The following is a 16,809-nucleotide window of genomic DNA, read 5'->3' as shown; positions in this document are numbered from 1 at the left end:
GTAAAAAAGCAACAAACATTCGGGGCGCCTGGGTGGCTCAGTGGGTTAAAGCCTCTGCCTTCGGCCCAGGTCATGATCCCAGGGTCCTGGGATCGAGCCCCGCATCGGGTTCTCTGCTCAGCAGGGAGCCTGCTTCCCTTCCTCTCTCTGCCTGCCTCTCTGCCTACCTGTGATCTCTGTCTGTCAAATAAATAAATAAAATCTTTAAAAAAAAAAGCAACAAACATTCTAAGTGGTAAAATGGTAAAGTCATTTCAGGAAAAAGAAAAGGATGTTACTTATTGAGATTATTACCCAAAATTATTCTTGATATTTTAGCAAATCATCTAAAACAACAAAATAAGTGCTGTATATATTATAAGAGCTCAAATTATTTTTCTTACAGTATGGCCATACATTAGAAATTCCAATAGTTTTACATTTTTAAAAAGCATTAGAATTGAGGATTTCCGCTTCCAGCAGGAAGAGGTAAATGGTGTAATACACTTCCCTATTGATCCCTAGGCATTGTATATAAACCAAACATGAGAAGACCTTGAAAGTTAGAGATAAGATGACACACCTTCTAGGGAATTTGGATCCCAAGGAATGACATGGTGGTGAGTTCCCTGGGTTTTCTTTTGGCCTTATATATCCCAGACCAGATGCTGGAGAAGCTTATAAACTGGAAACAACAAAGGACATAGACCAAAAAATAAAAAGCCCCAACATAACTCTGTTCTTTCCATATATAAAAGACAAAGACAGCATTGCAAGACAGAAATTATTTTTTAGACAATAACTGCCCTAGTCTAGCTAAATGCCAGAGGGGAGACTGTGGCCCTACACCTACCAGAAAAAGCCAGCTAGAGACCCTGTACTTCCACCCTTGACGGGCTGTAATGAGGTCGTTAATCTCCTGACAGAGTGTCAGGGAAGGGCAAATGGGGAGTGGGAATAGCCCAGTCCCCACAATGTCAGAAGGCATGTGGGGAGCCTGGATCTCCATCCCTAAAGAGGATAATGAGATGCATCTCCCTCTAACCAACGAAGTCATGTCAAAAGGAGGTGTAGTAGACAAGTGGGATTTTTATCACCACCCAGCACTAAAAATGATAACACATTTACTGTGTAATTAGGTACCCAGGTCCCTCCCAGTCAGGCTGATACCAGTAAAACCTTAATATGGAGCTGGAACTCTCACTTAGCCATCAATAAAAAGGAGCCCCTCTCTGTCAGGTATCACTGAAGGCTGAGTGGGAATGTAGACTCACTCACATGTGATAAAACAGAAGATTTAAATAAGATTCACATCCTCATAACATACTATGTAAAATATCTGGGATTCAGTTGAAAATAACTAGTTATATCAAGAACTATGTTAATTACAGCTTGAATGAGAAAAGACAGTTAACACACACCAACACCAAGATGACACAGATATTAGAATCATCTAACAACAATTTTTAAATAGACATCATAAGCATGTTTCAAAGAGCAGTTGTGAGCATTCTTAGAAAAAATGGAAAGGGGCACTTGGGTGGCTCAAATGGTTAAGCATCTGCCTTTGGCTCAGGTCATGATCCCAGGATCCTGGGATCGAGCCTCAGATCAGGCTCCCTGCGTGGCAGGGAACCTGCTTCTCCTTTTCCCTCTACTGTTCCCCTTGTTTGTGCTCTCTCGCTCTCTTTGTCAAATGAATAAAATCTTAAAAAAAAAAAAAAAAGAACAAATGGAAAAACAGAAAGTCTCAAAAAAGAAACAAAATCTTCCAAAGAGGGGCGCCTGGGTGGCTCAGTCGGTTAAGCGTCTGCCTTCAGCTCAGGTCATGATCCCAGTGTGCTGGGATCGAGTCCGCATTGGGCTCCCTGCCCAGTGAGGAGTCTGCTTTTCCGTCTCCCTCTGCCCTGCTCGTGTTCTTTTTATCAGTCTCTCTCGCTCTTTCTTTCTCTGACAAATAAATAAAATCTTTTAAAAAAAGAAAGAAAATCTCTCAAAGAAATAGAAGATATAAAGAAGAATTAAAAGGAAATTGAAAACTGAAAACTAATAAATGAACTTTAAAAAAAACTCAATAAATGACTTCAACAGGAGAATAATGACAGAAGAATAAATCCATGAACTCTAAGATGGAACAATAGAAATTATCCAGTCAGACCAACAGAGAAAAAAATAAGAGTGTGAAACAAAAACAGAGCCTCAGGCCCTTGTTGGACTGTTACAAAATAACATAGGTGTCCTCACAGTCACAGAAGAAGAGAGAAAGAAGGATTAGAAAAGTAGCTGAAAATTTCCCAAATTTGGAAAAAAGCATAATCCCATAGAATCAAGAAGCTGCGTAAACTCCAAAAAAGATACTGCCAAATAAATTCATATCAAAGCACATCATTTTCAAACTTGTGAAAGCTAAAGACAGAAATTAAAAATCTTGAAAGCCAGCAGAGAGAGAAATGATACTTTGCCTGTAGGAGAACACCAAATTGATGACAGTAGTTATCTCATTCGAAAGCATGGAGGCTGCAGTATTTTTCAAGGGCACTGAGTGTGAAACTGTCAACCAAAAATTATACATTCAATGAAAATATTCTTTAGTAATATATAGAGGAAATTGAGACATTTTCAAGACAAGGGAAACTAAGAGAATTTGTTACCAGCCTTCTTATCCTAAAAGAATGCCTGGAGAAAGTTCTTGAAAAAGAAACGAAATGATAAAGGGTTTTGGACCATCAGGAAGAAAGGGCAACAAAAAGAATAAAATATGGGTAAACATAATATACTTTCCTTTTCCTCTTGAGTTCTTTAAATTATGCTTCATGATTGAAGCCATAATTAGAACAGTGTCTGTAGTTCTCAATGTATGAAGAGGAGATATTTAAGATAAATGTAATATAAATAATGGTAAAAGCATGGAAACAGAGGTAAGGTTTCTATACTTCACTAAACGGACAAAATGTTACATGAGTGGTGTGTTGATCTCAGACTTCTTAGCCTCCAGAATTGCAAGAAATAAATTTAATAAATAAATAAATGAATGAATATGCAACTAGGCACCCAGATTTCTTCCAGTCAGGACAAGATCAGTAAAACCTTAAAATATATGAATGTCAGGATACCTGGGTGGCTCAATTACCTGGGTGGCTCAATCAGTTAAGTGCCTGCCTTTCTCTCAGGTCATAATCCCAGGGTCCTGGGATTGAGTCCCACATCAGGCTCCTTGCTGGGGGAGCGGGAGCCTGCTTCTCCCTCTTCCTGCTGCTCCCCCTGCTTGTGCTCTTTCTCTCTCTCTCAGTCTCTCTCTGACAAATAAAATCATTAAAAAACAAAAATAAAATGTGTGTGTGTAGACACACACACATATATGTACATACATACATATATGATATGATAATATATAATATGATAATATATATAACGTGATACCTATAGCAATCACTATAAAAGTCTGTTTAAAGTTATATGCTCAAAAACATTATAGATAAAATAGACTTTATCTTAGTCCATTTGGGCTCCTGTAATGAAGTACCACAGACTAGGTAGCTTATAAACAACAGAAATTTATTTATTACAGTACTCAAGTCTGAGAAGCCAAAGATCAGGGCACCAGCATGGTTACATTTGGTGAGGGCTCTATTCATAGCCCTCTTTTCCTGGCCTCTTCTCGCTGTGTCCTCATATGGTGGGAGGGATTAAAAAACTATCTCTGGATCCTCTAAGGCACTAATCTCTTTCATGAGAACTCTACTCTCACAACCTCAATACCTCCCAAAGGCCCACCTCCTAATACTATCACCTATGGGGAGGTTAGGATTTCAATATATGAATTTTAGAGGGATACAAACAGAATAGTGGAGTTCTAGAAAAAAGTTTAGCTTATTGGAAGGCAAGAAAGAGAAATGAAAAAGAGAAAAAGAAACCAATTAGAAAATGGGCAAAAGATATGAAGAAACATTTTACCAAAGAGGATATATGGATGGCAAATAAGTACATGTTAAAAATGTTCAACATCATTAGATATTAGGGAAATGCAAATGTTATTAGTTCATATTTATGAGAGTAGCTAAAAAAGTACAACAAGTTGCTGGCAAGGATTTGGAGAAAATGGATCACTCATACATTGCTGGTGCGAATGTAAAATGATAAAACCACTCTGGGAAAGTTTGGCAGTTTCTTATAAAACTAACATGTTCTTATTATACTACCCAGCAATTGCAGTCCTGGGCATTTATCCCAGAGAAATGAGAACTTATGGTCACAGAAAAAAGAAAAACTGTACACAAATGTTTATAGCAGCGTTTTTCATAATAGCCCCAAACCGGAAACTACCCAGATGTCCTTCAGTGGGTGAATTGTTAAACGAACTGTGGCACAACTAGACCATGGAATAGTACTAAGCAATGAAAAGGAACAAACCATTAATACATACACGTAACAAATTGGTTGTATTTCACGGGTATTATGCTGAGTGAAAAAAAAAGTCATAATGTGACATAGGATTCCATTTTATAACCTTTTGAAGTGTTGAAGTTATGAAGTTGGAAAACACATTAATGGCTGCTAAGGGTTAGGGATAGCGGAGGGAAGGATGATGAATTTGAGTGTACAGGGAAATCTGTGGGGATGTTATAATTCTGTATATTGGTTGCTATGGTGATTACTGTAGAAACCTCCATATGTGGTAGAACGATACACATATATCATACCAGTGTCAGTTTCTTGGTTTTGATATTGCATGATAGTTTCATAACTGTGCCCATTGGGGGAAGTGGCTGAAGAGGTACATAGGATTTCTCTGTACTATCTTTGCAATTGCCTATGTATCTATAGTTATTTCAGAATAAAAAGTTAAACATTTTTAAAGTAGAATTAATAAAATTTGTTTTTTTCAAAAATCATGCTGGTTGTGTTAGCTAAGTGTTAGCTTGTTGGCTACCATTACTGCCACCAATGAACACTGGATACTACATGCTGCCGTTAGTCCTGCTACCAAAGCTGCTCCTAGAAATGGATTGTAGTAGAATTGACTCCACAGATGTGTGGGGTCTGTAAACCCTATGATTTTTTTTTTAAAAAAGTGTATATTCCAAAGATAGGTCTGATTCTTAACAAGCTCCTGGGGGATAATCTCTAAGCCCTTAGAATATTCAGCCTGAGTAGAGTGTCTTTTTGTTTACTTGGAACTTTGGGCCATACTAGATGGTTTATGTTAACAGTGTGATTTATAGTAGGCCTTGGCCCTTTTGGTATTATATATTACATATACAGTGGGCCTGTGGCCTTGTGGTACCTCTGCACAGGCTGGAGGCTGAGTAACTAAGGTCAGCCACACGAGTGTCCAGTGCCTACCTGACTGACCCTCAGTAAAATCCCAGCCCAGGCAAACTTCCCAGGTTGCCACCTAACTTGCCGGGAGATTTAAGCACTGGCCATACAACTACACTGAGAGAAGACAACCAGAAGCATATGCCTAGTTTCTCCTGGAGTCTTTCCTCTGCATCTTTTGGTTTTGTTGATTTAAAATCAGTATGCTTTTGCTGTAATAAAAAATAACCATGACTTTAACACCTTTTCTGAGTTCTGTGAGTCCTTCTAGTGAATCATTGAACCTTAGGGTAGTTTTTAGGACCTTGCCACACTGGTAAATCCTAGATCACATTCTCTTGGCTGCTAAGGGAATGTGAAAAAGTAAATATCTGGCCTTCATAAAGGCTTGTGCAGCTTGAACTGTTATGTAGTATACAGTATGTAACACAGTATTCCCTTACTAAAACATGAAAAAAATAATTGAAGTATATCTAACCCCAAGGGTTTTCAATAAGCATCTGTAGGACTGTAGAAAGAGTCCTAAAAATAAGACAAAAAGATAAAAAGACTTGCACAATTACTTTACAAAAAAATCTAATAGGTCCATTAATCATGAATGTGTGTTTCACTACATGCCTCAGAAATGTAAATTAAAACCACAGGAGAGATACCAATAAAATACATGTCACATTGACACAAAGTTTGGAAAAGTTTTTATATTACCAAGCACTGTAGAGTATGTCAGTCTTATTCCTGGGCATTTGGTGTCACAGGAATGAAAAACATTAAGCATTAAATGCAAGGATATATGTACAAGTATTTTATTGCAGTGTTGTGTGCATGTATTTGCTCCCCGAAACATTGAAGCTAGATGACCGTCATTGGGGAAATGACTGACTACATTGCAGTACATACCTATCATAGAATATTATGCAGCAGTGTTAAAAAACGAGTCAGAGGTAGATTAGTGTTAACTATAATAAATCTGTTGAATTAAAGTGTGTATGACCTTAATTTTTGTGAAATAGTAAAAAATAAGATGACTTTTTAAACATGGAAGGATACAAAAATGGTTGTTAAAATGCATGTTTGGTAGATGAGGGTTGAGGTGGAGGAAAGGAGTGGGAGGCAGTTAAGTGAAAGAATGAAGTTTAAAATACAGCATATCTATAATCCCATTTTTGTAAGCATATGTATGCACAAAGTATTACATGAAAAGGTAGCATCAAAATCTTATTATCAGTTATCTCAGGTTGGTATGATGCCATTTGGAGTGATGTTTACTCAGTTTCTAAAATACTTAATGTTATTTAAATTCTTTTTATTTTCATATTTTAAAGATTTTATTTATTTATTTAGTGTGTGCGTGAGTGGGGGTAGGGACAGAGGAAGAGAAAGAGAATCTCAAACAGACTCCACACTGAGCATAGAGCCTGACGCAGGGCTCAATCTCACAACCCTGAGATCATGACCTTAGCTGAAATCAAGAGTCAGGTGTTCAACCGACTGAGCCACCCAGGTGCCGCAATGTTTAAATTTTTAATGACAAATATGCACTGTTTGCATAAGGAAACACAGGAAGGAAAAAAGAATACCTCTCAGGTTTCTGGCTTGAGCAAGAGGGTGGATGGTGTGATTCATTCATTCGTTAACAAACATTTTTGAGCATACAAAATATGCCAGGTGTCATTGTAGATAAAGGGTATACAGCAATGAATAAAACAAAATGAAAATCCATTTCCCTAAAAGGCTTTTTATTCTAAGGGGGAGAGAGTGGCATGACTAAGGGAGAAACACAGTGTCCGTGAGGAAGAGGATATGTACAAAGGAATCAGTTTGAGACCTATTAAATTTGAAAATATTCAGGAATATCCAGTTGCAGAAGTGAGGCAGGCAGTTGGATTATGGATCTAGAATTCATAGGCCAAAGCAAGACTGGAGATACAGATATAGAAGCAGATAGCATATAAAATGATGTTTCAGACCTCCTTTCCTGAGTCTGATCACGTCCCACTGCAGACACTTTACAGAGGAAGTGCTGAGGAAAAACAGGCAGCTGACAGGGGAGGTTGCTATGCAACAGATGAGGAAAGTCATCCAGCCAGGCAGAATTGATGTTGGCCCTTGGGGACCAAATGCTGCCATCTTCCTAGCATTAGCTTTCTTTCATATGCAGACTCCTGGCAGGAAGTGATGCCAGAACAAATGTGAAATGTACCAAGGTCTGCCTTGTATTTTTGGAAATTATCAGTTAATTTGAGTCATTTCACATCTGTATATGATTTTCTCTCTGAGTCTCCAGTCATCTGGAAGCATATCAGTATGTGTGTCCTTGGGTCGGACACCAGTCAGTGCTATTTGTGCTTCCCATTTTGTATGTTGAGAATCTGGCTCAGGAAGTGGAATGACCTGAGCCAGCTCACACAGCTAGGGGTAGAATATACCAACAATTCATCCCAGGAGTTGAGGCCCAAGCCCTGGAAGGAACCAGAGTAAACATTTACACTAAATCCAGGCTTGCCGTGGAGCCTGATTGTCCTGGCTTCTTAAGCGGGCACCAGGAAGGCCTTAGGGGCAGCGGTGTTTGTGCCACTCACAGGGAGAGAACTGATAATGGGAGCAGGGAGTGGACCCCCCAGGAACAATTCCCACACCTGGATGGACCCACATAGAGGGGATGGGGACTAGGGGTCTCTGTTCTCCCACACGCAGAGCATGAGCTTAAGTCCTGGGGAATACAAACCTTGCTTGTTTAGAATAGGTGTTGACAGGGCACAGGAGGTGTATGTGTGGGCTGTCGCTCAAAACTGAAGAGAGTAGGGTGCCTCAGTTCCCAGGCCAGCACTAGTGGAACAAGGATTTTGGAGTCAACAGGACCCAAAGCTCACATTTTGCATTTTCTCTTCACTGGTTCTGTGGCCTTGTTTAGGTCATTCAGTGTGTATGTGCCTTAGCTTTCTGACCTGTAAAATGGGGTTGCTGACATTCCCTCCCAGGGCTGCTTGAGAGAAAGACAACCCCCAGCACAGATTGCGCTGTGATGTTCAAGCTGTTCCCTTCCCTCCCCTCCTCACCTGCGCACGAAATATGCGCATGGCTGGAGCTGCACAAAGGGCAGGAAAGAAGCTAATGTTTATGAGTCTGGGATCTGTTGAGAGGGATCATACGAATTCTTGTGACAGGTGCAGACTTTCTACCTACAACAGTCTGGCCATTCCTTTCCCTGGGTCCCAAAGTAGGTGAGCTTAGCAGGAGCCTAGCACTTGTTGCAGTAGAGACCCCACACGGACACCTCCTTAATAGTGACCTAAGTGATGCTAGGCGCGGGGGTGTGTGTGTGTGGAGGTGCTTGCCGACTGGACAGGAGGGGCCACAAGAGGGGGGGATAGAACAGAGACGCATTGCGGAAAAGGTAGGGGGCCGGCGTGTGGGGCAAGGGGTGGGACCTAAAGGCACAACGCATCTGTTTGGGGGAGGGGATATTGATGAAGGAGGTGGGACCGTGGTATACTGTCGACCTGGTTGGTGGTGGGATGGTGTGTTGGCAAAGGGGCGGGATTGCCTCCCACTGCACATGCGCACCATGGTGTTCAGGACGAAGCTTTTGTTGGGGAAGCGGGCGGGACTTTTATTTGGTCGGTCAGGTCTTGCGCATGCGCACAACTATCTGAGGCGGTGGGTGGTATATTAGGCGGAGAGGCGGGGTCGTCCTAGCTGCCGCGCTGGCATTTTCTCCTGGACAAGGAGAGGGTGCGGCTGCTGAGAGCCGAGCACTGCAATCCCGATCCTCTGAGTCGTGAAGAAGGGAGGCAACGAGGGGGTTGGGGTTGGGGCCTGAGGCAAGGTGAGATTTAGCCCCCAGACAGGGCATCTGCCCCCTGGTGCGGGCCTCCCATTTTTCATTTCGATCCCTTTACCCCGGATTCTGATCCCCCTTCCACCCCCCGAACCCCCATTCACGCCCCTTACCCGATCCTCCCTTACTCAGAACCCCTGTTCGTTCTCCGAACCCCTCCCATTGTTAAAAATCTCCACAGATTTCTCGACCTCAATCTGTACTGTCATACGATTCCTCCTGATTCGAAACCTCCATTCAATTTACCATATGCGAGTCCCAACCCACTCCCCCTGGATTCAGAACTGTTACTGGCTTTCCAAACCCCGATTTGAAGCTTCTCCCCGTCAGTAGCTTCTCGGGATTCAGAGCCTCCATCCTGACACCCATTCACTTTTCCCACACTGATCCAGCCCGTTCCCTTCACATTCAGCGCCTCATTCTCCCCCACAGTCAAACCCGACCCCCCTCCCCCAAATTCGGTCCTTCCTATTTGCCCTCTGTAGTATAACGCCCAGCTCCTCCCCCACATCCCCCAGGCTCTGCTCTTGCCAGAGGGACAGGAGCCATGGCTCAGAAAATGGACTGTGGTGCGGGCCTCCTCGGCTTCCAGGTGAGATCTCCACTCCCCACCCCACCATTTCCCTAGCCGACAGTTCCCTGGGGCCCCTTTGGCCGCCCAAAAGCCTGGATCTGATTTTGCCTTCTTCGTGCCTAGGCTCCGTCGTCTTTCAAATTCCCATGGTTTATGGGGGGGGGGCGTCCCTTTTCAGCCATCAGTCCCTGCTTAGAGAAAGGGGAGACCCTGTTAGTACTCAGGGCAATCTGCCCAGAGAATGCGGGTTGGGTAAGGAACCATTTTCTTCCACAGCCCTGACGCTTGTAGAGCAGTCTGCCACCCCCTCCCCCCCCCCCCCCTCCCCCCCCCCCCTCCCCCCTGCATCCCCCACGCCTGCAACGCCCCCCCCCCCCCGCCCCACTATTCCCCTCAACTCCTCGAGGCGGCAGCCTTGCTCTGGCTCGCCTCGCATCCATAGCTCCTGCCGCACACCGCAATTCTCTGCTCTAACCTCCTCCATCACCCCCCACCGCCCCCTTCATTCTACTTCGTCCCCCTCCTCATTCCGCCCCACCCCTCATTTAGTCCTGCCCCACTCCATCCCTACCACACGTTTTGTTACCATTCCGCTTCCCATCACCCCTTGCTGATCTTCTAGATCTGCGCCTCAGCCTTTTTGCACCATCCGCCTGCCTGGACTTCCCCTGCACTGCTCCCCCAACCCTCCTGCTTCCACTTCGGAGGCCCAGAAATTTCCTTTTCTCCCCCTGTATTTGCAGGCTGAGGCCTCCGTAGAAGACAGCACCTTGCTTATGCAGACCCTGATGGAGGCCATCCAGATTTCGGAGGCTCCACCTACCAACCAGGCTACAGCAGCTGGGCCGAATGCTAGTCCCCAGAGTTCACAGCCCCCAACAGCCAGTGAGATGGCCGATATTCAGGTTTTAGCAGCTGCCGCTAGGCCCAAAACAGCCTTTAAGGCTCCGAATGCCCCCACAAAAGGCCCAAATGGTGCCTATGATTTCTCTCAGGCTCTGAATGCCAAGGAGATGCCCAATGCGCCACCTAAGGCAGCCTTTAAGTCCCAGAATCCCACGCCAAAGGGCCCAAATGCTGCCTATGATTTTTCCCAGGCAGCAACCACCAGTGAGTTAACTGCTAACAAGTCTGAGACGGCCTTTAAGGCCCAGAATGCCACTACTAAGGTGGGCCCAAATGCCACCTACAATTTCTCTCAGTCTCTCAGTGCCAGTGAGACGGCCAACACTCAGCCTAAGACAGCCTTTAAGGCTTGGAATGACACCACTAAGACCCCAACAGTTGATACGCAGACCCAGAATATTAACCAAGCCAAGGTGGCCACTAACCAGCCTGAGGTAGAGACCAACCCAGGTATCCCTGAATCTGATGGTGCAGCTGCACAGACATCAGCAGATGGTTCCCAGGCTCAGAATCTGGAGTCCAGGACTATAATTCGGGGCAAGAGGACCCGCAAGGTGAGATCCCTGCTAGCTCCACTTTGCTTTGGGCTCTCTCCTTTCTTCTCTGAGGTTCGTTTGTTCTAAATAACACACAAAAAAAATACGTTTATAATGGCCTATATTCAGTTAGGTTGTAGGGGATGATAAGGTGAATGTGATAATTTCTGCCTTCTGGATATCCACAGACTAATGGGGAGATGAGACATGGACACATAATGTATACACTGTGTACGTAATTCAGTTTACATTTTCGTAATAGCCACTGTATTAGGTCTTGAGCTAGGCACGTTCACGCAGGTTATCTCATTCAATCTTCAAGATGTTACCAGCTAGGGTTTATAGTCTCAGTTTCACAGAGGAGGAAACTAAGTTCTAGAGAGGTGAAGTGACTTGAGTGATTTGTCCAGGGTGGTACAAGCAGAGCCAGTGTTGGACATAGGAAGAGGAGAAGCTTCAGGCCCCACCCTTGGGTTGCTCCTGTCCTGATGCAGAGATGAAACTCCTGCTTTGAAGACAGTGAAAGACAAGCCCAGGACTCAGGGTGACCATTGGCTAGTGGGTCAGGCTGTCACTACAGGTGAGGGTTTTAGGGGACCTTCCTGTAATAGATAGGGTGAGGAAACAAACATCTGGTGACCTTGGACCTTCCTTCTCTCTAATGATGCAGATTAATAACTTGAATGTGGACGAGAACAGCAGTGGGGATCAGAGGCGGGCCCCACTGGCTACAGGGACGTGGAGGTCTGCACCGGTTCCAGTTACCACTCAGAACCCACCTGGCGCACCCCCCAATGTGCTCTGGCAGACCCCATTGGCCTGGCAGAACCCGTCAGGCTGGCAAAACCAGCCAGCCAGGCAGACCCCACCAGCACGTCAGAGCCCCCCAGCTAGGCAGACCCCACCAGCCTGGCAAAACCCAGTTGCTTGGCAGAACCCAGTGATCTGGCCAAACCCAGTGATCTGGCAGAATCCAGTGATCTGGCCGAACCCCATTGTCTGGCCTGGTCCAGTTGTCTGGCCGAACCCACTGGCCTGGCAAAATCCACCTGGATGGCAGACCCCACCTGGATGGCAGAACCCACCAGGCTGGCAGGGTCCTCCAGATTGGCAAGGCCCTCCTGACTGGCCCCTACCACCTGACTGGCCTCTACCACCTGACTGGCCAATTCCCACTGACTGGCCGCTCCCACCTGACTGGATCCCCACTGACTGGCCAGTTCCACCTGACTGGCAGAACCTGCGACCTTCACCAAACCTGCGCCCCTCTCCCAATTCGCGTGCCTCACAGAACCTGGGTGCCTCACAGCCCCGAGATGTGGCCCTTCTTCAGGAAAGAGTAAGAACTGTTATTCCTAGTCACTTTTCCCTCTCTTCCTCCTTTCTTTGTTGTCCTTCTATCTTCTAGCTCCTATTCATTCAAGTTTCCTGTAACTATTTTAATAACTTTAATGATTCCTTTTTTTCCCCTCATAGGCAAATAAGTTGGTCAAGTACCTGATGCTTAAAGATTATACCAAGGTGCCCATCAAGCGCTCAGGTAGGCACCCAGTGCCCTCCCCCAGCACTCTGCCCTTCCCCTCACCCCATGCTCTATGGACATCCCTTTGCTTATATGTCCCCTCCCCTTTAGTCCCCTTTCTGTGGCTGGTTCTTCATTTTTCATTCTTGAGGGCCCTGACTCTGTTTCCTTTAGCAGGACTGGCAAAGGGGTTGTAGTTCCATGGCCCCTGCTCAGCTCAGGTACCCTGTTCTCTCTCCTGCAGAAATGCTGAGGGATATCATCCGTGAATACACTGATGTTTATCCAGAAATCATTGAACGTGCATGCTTTGTCCTGGAGAAGGTGAGAAGGCAGCCCTGAGGAACAGGGATAATGAGGGAAGGTTTTGATAACAAAGATTCATGGGATTCCTACTGGGAGTTTAGAGCTGAAGTCTCACAGGGAGGTGAGCAACTGAATATGGGTAGCCAGTGCTAGATACTGTAATTTCACAGTCTGTTTTCTTGTCCCTGTAGAAATTTGGGATTCAACTGAAGGAGATTGACAAAGAAGAACACCTGTATATTCTCATCAGTACCCCCGAGTCCCTGGCTGGCATATTGGGAACGTAAGATGGGAAAAGAGGTGGAACACTGCCTTTCTCAGTGGTGCTTTTTTCTGGGAGTGTCAAGTAGGTCATGGTCCAAGATTCAGGATCACATACCAGCTCATGGTCAGAACGGAGGTAGAATTACCCCCTTGATAAGGAATAGTGGGGAAGCTAGATGGGTAAGCTGCCCTGGGTGTCTAATACAAATGACTACTGAAAACACATTTTTTGTACCCCTTTAGGACCAAAGACACACCCAAGCTGGGTCTCCTCTTAGTGATATTGGGCGTCATCTTCATGAATGGCAACCGTGCCAGTGAAGGTGAGTGGCTGGACCTGCAGCTGGGGGTTGGCTACAGCCTGATTTCTGTGCTCATTTTCCGTGCATTGTCTCCCCTTGCCTCCCATTGCAGCTGTCCTCTGGGAGGCACTACGCAAGATGGGACTGCGTCCTGGGTATGACTGGGCTCTTTCATCTCTTGCCTGTTTATATTATCCTTTGGCAACAGAGGATGGTCCCAGGATTGCATCAGCCTGGTGGTCTAGGGGAATTGGTTTGGGGAGGTACAGAGCCCAAGGATGTACCCTGGGTGGATGGGCAAATAGTTCTGAACTCTATGTCTCTTCTCTCTGACCTCTGTGCTTGGAAGCTCTTTTCTTTTCTTTGGACAGTGTCATAGTTTCTGATTATGGGTTTGTTTTTTTATACTATCAGGGTGAGACATCCTCTTCTTGGAGATCTGAGGAAACTTCTCACTTATGAGTTTGTAAAGCAAAAGTAAGTGCTATCTAAGGGATTTTGTCTGGTCCTCATGAGTTCTTTGTGCTGGTCAGCCTCAGACAATCCTTCCTATGCTCATTTCTTACACTATACGTATACGTTCACATAGAAAAACACATACATACTTGGGAGTGTTTATCAAGTATCCCTGCTTGTGGTTGGATTTTTCTGCAGTATAGTTATCTTGCAAGTAAAGCCTGTCCACTATACCCACACTTGACATTTCCAAGGCTGAGGTGTACAGTAATCATTGCAGTGGGCCAACTGTGTCTCAATAATAAGATTACAAGAATGTGGAGTTAGAGCTGGCACACAAGGGGTGAGATTAAGCATTGTCCTTTCTATGACCTTATATAAGCCACCCTGCAGTTCTAGGTGGCTGCTTAATGTAGAAGCACTGGTACAGGAGTTTGAAGACCTGGCTCTTAGAATATAATTAAGCTAGGTTTATGGGGTGCCCGGGTGGCTCAGTTGGTTAAGCGTCTGACTTGATCTCAGCTCAGGTGTTGATCTGAGGGTCGTGAGTTCAAGTCCAGCATTGGGCTTCACACCGGACATGGAGCCAATTTAAAATAAAAATAAATTTGAAAGAAAATAGAATTAAGCTGGGTTATGAATGAATCCGGGGGGAGGGGTTGCTACCTAAAATTGAGGGTTTCGAATATAGTATGATGCATTGTTGGACTACCATTCTTGCCTGGGTAGAAACAAACACTTTTCTGCTCTATAAGGTACCTGGATTACAGACGAGTGCCCAACAGCAACCCTCCTGAGTATGAGTTCCTCTGGGGCCTCCGTTCCTACCATGAAACTAGCAAGATGAAAGTGCTGAGATTCATTGCAGAGGTAATAGGGGAACTGTTCCAGAGTTGATAGGTGAAGGGATGATGTATGACTGGCTGGGAAAGGCCCAGAGCAAGAAAAAGACCTCAGATATTGCACATGGTAGGTGCTGCATTATTTGTGGTATTTATTGTTGCTGTTATGTAAACAGTAGCACAAAGTAGAGTACTAAATATATAGCAGGTGTGTCATAAATATTAACTCCTACTATTACGGGTTTTGTTTTACTTTCTATTCTTCATCTCAGGTTCAGAAAAGAGATCCTCGTGACTGGACTGCACAGTTCATGGAGGCTGCAGATGAGGCCTTGGATGCTCTGGATGCTGCTGCAGCTGAGGCTGAGGCCCGGGCTGAGGCGAGAACCCGCATGGGGATTGGAGATGAGGCCGTATCTGGGCCCTGGAGCTGGGATGACATTGAATTTGAGCTGCTGACCTGGGATGAGGAAGGAGATTTTGGCGATCCCTGGTCTAGAATCCCATTTACCTTCTGGGCCAGATACCACCAGAATGCCCGCTCCAGATTTCCTCAGACCTTCGCTGGCCCCATTATTGGCCCTGGTGGTACAGCCAGTGCCAACTTCGCTGCCAACTTTGGTGCCATTGGTTTCTTCTGGGTTGAGTGAGATGTTGGGTAGGTATATAACTTTGGTTTGGGCAGTTAGGGTCATTGGGAGATAGAGGGTATGTGGGAATGTATTTATATGCACGATCTGTGAGTCCTAGGAAACCCATGGTGGGGAGATGCAGAAAGTACAGGGAAGCACTATTTGGTATTTATATTTCTTACTATTGGAAATATATCCTTGATTATTAATTTTTTCTTTCTTATGTCCACAGATATTGCTAATCAGTTGCAATAGTCTTTTCCCTGAGTGAGGCTGAAGCCTCAGATTCCTTCTAAACACAGCTATCTAGAGAGCCACGTCCTGTTGACTGAAAGTGGCATGCAAGATAAATTTATTTGCTGTTCCTTGTCTGTTGCTTTTTTCCCCCCTTGTGTGCTGTCAAGTTTTGGTATCAGAAATAAACATTGAAACTGCAAGGTGAATTAGATGTGCTCTCTGATTTTTCCATGTTGGGGAGAGATCAACTTGTTTATATGGGAAAGAGAGGGCCTCAGTTCTAGCCTAAGGGGCAGATTAGCTTTCAACTGGTAAAAATATGGGTAGATTCTGTTTAGGGATTAGGAAACAAAGGAGGAAGTAATGAACACAAATGTTAATGAGGTCCAAGAATGAGTATGGTTTACTTTATAAATTCTGCTTAGGTGACTCATATGTAAGAGACATGCTGCTAGGTGTCCTGGAGTGACATTAAAAGAGATGAAATAATGAGAGAGGGTGTAGGTGGTCAGATCGTTGCATTTAAGAAGACAGAGGAGGTAGAACTCCAGTTAATGACAAGGCCCAAAGAGTGGGTGGTCGAAGGAGAGGGAAAATAACTGTTCCTGGAGATGATGTCCCTGGGATTCCAGGGTGTTGGTTGTATTATCTGTGTGGAAAGTGAAATAACTCCAGGATCAGGGCAGGAGTAAGGAACAGGGAACACTATGATCCTGGTACTAGAGTCTCATGTGTGAGAAAAAATCTCATCTCCTTAGCCACATTGTCCATAAAGAGATGGGCTCACGAGGCCCTCCCTTTTCATCTCTGGGAATGTTGCCCAGGATCCTGTCCCTCTAGAAAGCCCTCACAATCCCCCACCGCAATAGGACCAGGGCCTCATCACAGGGACAAGTTTTTATGGATAGTGAAGGAAACCTCACATTGGCCTCTTTTCCCCCATGCAAGGAGAAAGAGTAATCTTTGTTGCTCAGAGAACAAGAATTGAGAAAGTAAGACAAGGCTTTGTATAAAGCTAGATTACCTTGTGACTGAACAAGGACCTGGTTTGAGCTACTGAGATCTTCACTGGAACTCTCACTGAAGATGAAATTAG

General features: G+C 44.7%; 1 protein-coding gene across 4 annotated transcripts in view; it reads left to right on the top strand.

The window, feature by feature from the left end:
* The window catches only part of LOC111140073 (MAGE family member D1), a 55,542-nt gene extending 39,623 nt beyond the window's left edge, over nt 1-15,919 (top strand). For 2 of the 4 annotated variants that reach the window (XM_022492458.1, XM_022492457.1), the window contains exons 3-14: nt 9,655-9,728; nt 10,454-11,170; nt 11,823-12,491; nt 12,629-12,692; nt 12,919-12,998; nt 13,172-13,263; nt 13,488-13,567; nt 13,659-13,701; nt 13,961-14,023; nt 14,758-14,872; nt 15,117-15,502; nt 15,709-15,919. In XM_022492458.1, coding sequence (XP_022348166.1) covers nt 9,655-9,728; nt 10,454-11,170; nt 11,823-12,491; nt 12,629-12,692; nt 12,919-12,998; nt 13,172-13,263; nt 13,488-13,567; nt 13,659-13,701; nt 13,961-14,023; nt 14,758-14,872; nt 15,117-15,494 — 2,375 coding nt within the window. In that variant the 3' untranslated portion in view covers nt 15,495-15,502; nt 15,709-15,919. Of the gene's footprint in view, nt 1-8,695; nt 9,125-9,654; nt 9,729-10,453; nt 11,171-11,822; nt 12,492-12,628; nt 12,693-12,918; nt 12,999-13,171; nt 13,264-13,487; nt 13,568-13,658; nt 13,702-13,960; nt 14,024-14,757; nt 14,873-15,116; nt 15,503-15,708 lie in introns of those variants that run through there. The other 2 variants (XM_022492459.1, XR_002640124.1) reach the window with 2 other exon arrangements.
* Nucleotides 15,920-16,809: the final 890 nt, after the last annotated feature.

Source organism: Enhydra lutris, unplaced genomic scaffold (assembly GCF_002288905.1).
Source record: "Enhydra lutris kenyoni isolate GAN:26980312 unplaced genomic scaffold, ASM228890v2 scaffoldscaffold150, whole genome shotgun sequence".
Classification (NCBI taxonomy): domain Eukaryota; kingdom Metazoa; phylum Chordata; class Mammalia; order Carnivora; family Mustelidae; genus Enhydra; species Enhydra lutris.
This window is presented reverse-complemented; position numbering and strand designations above follow the sequence as displayed.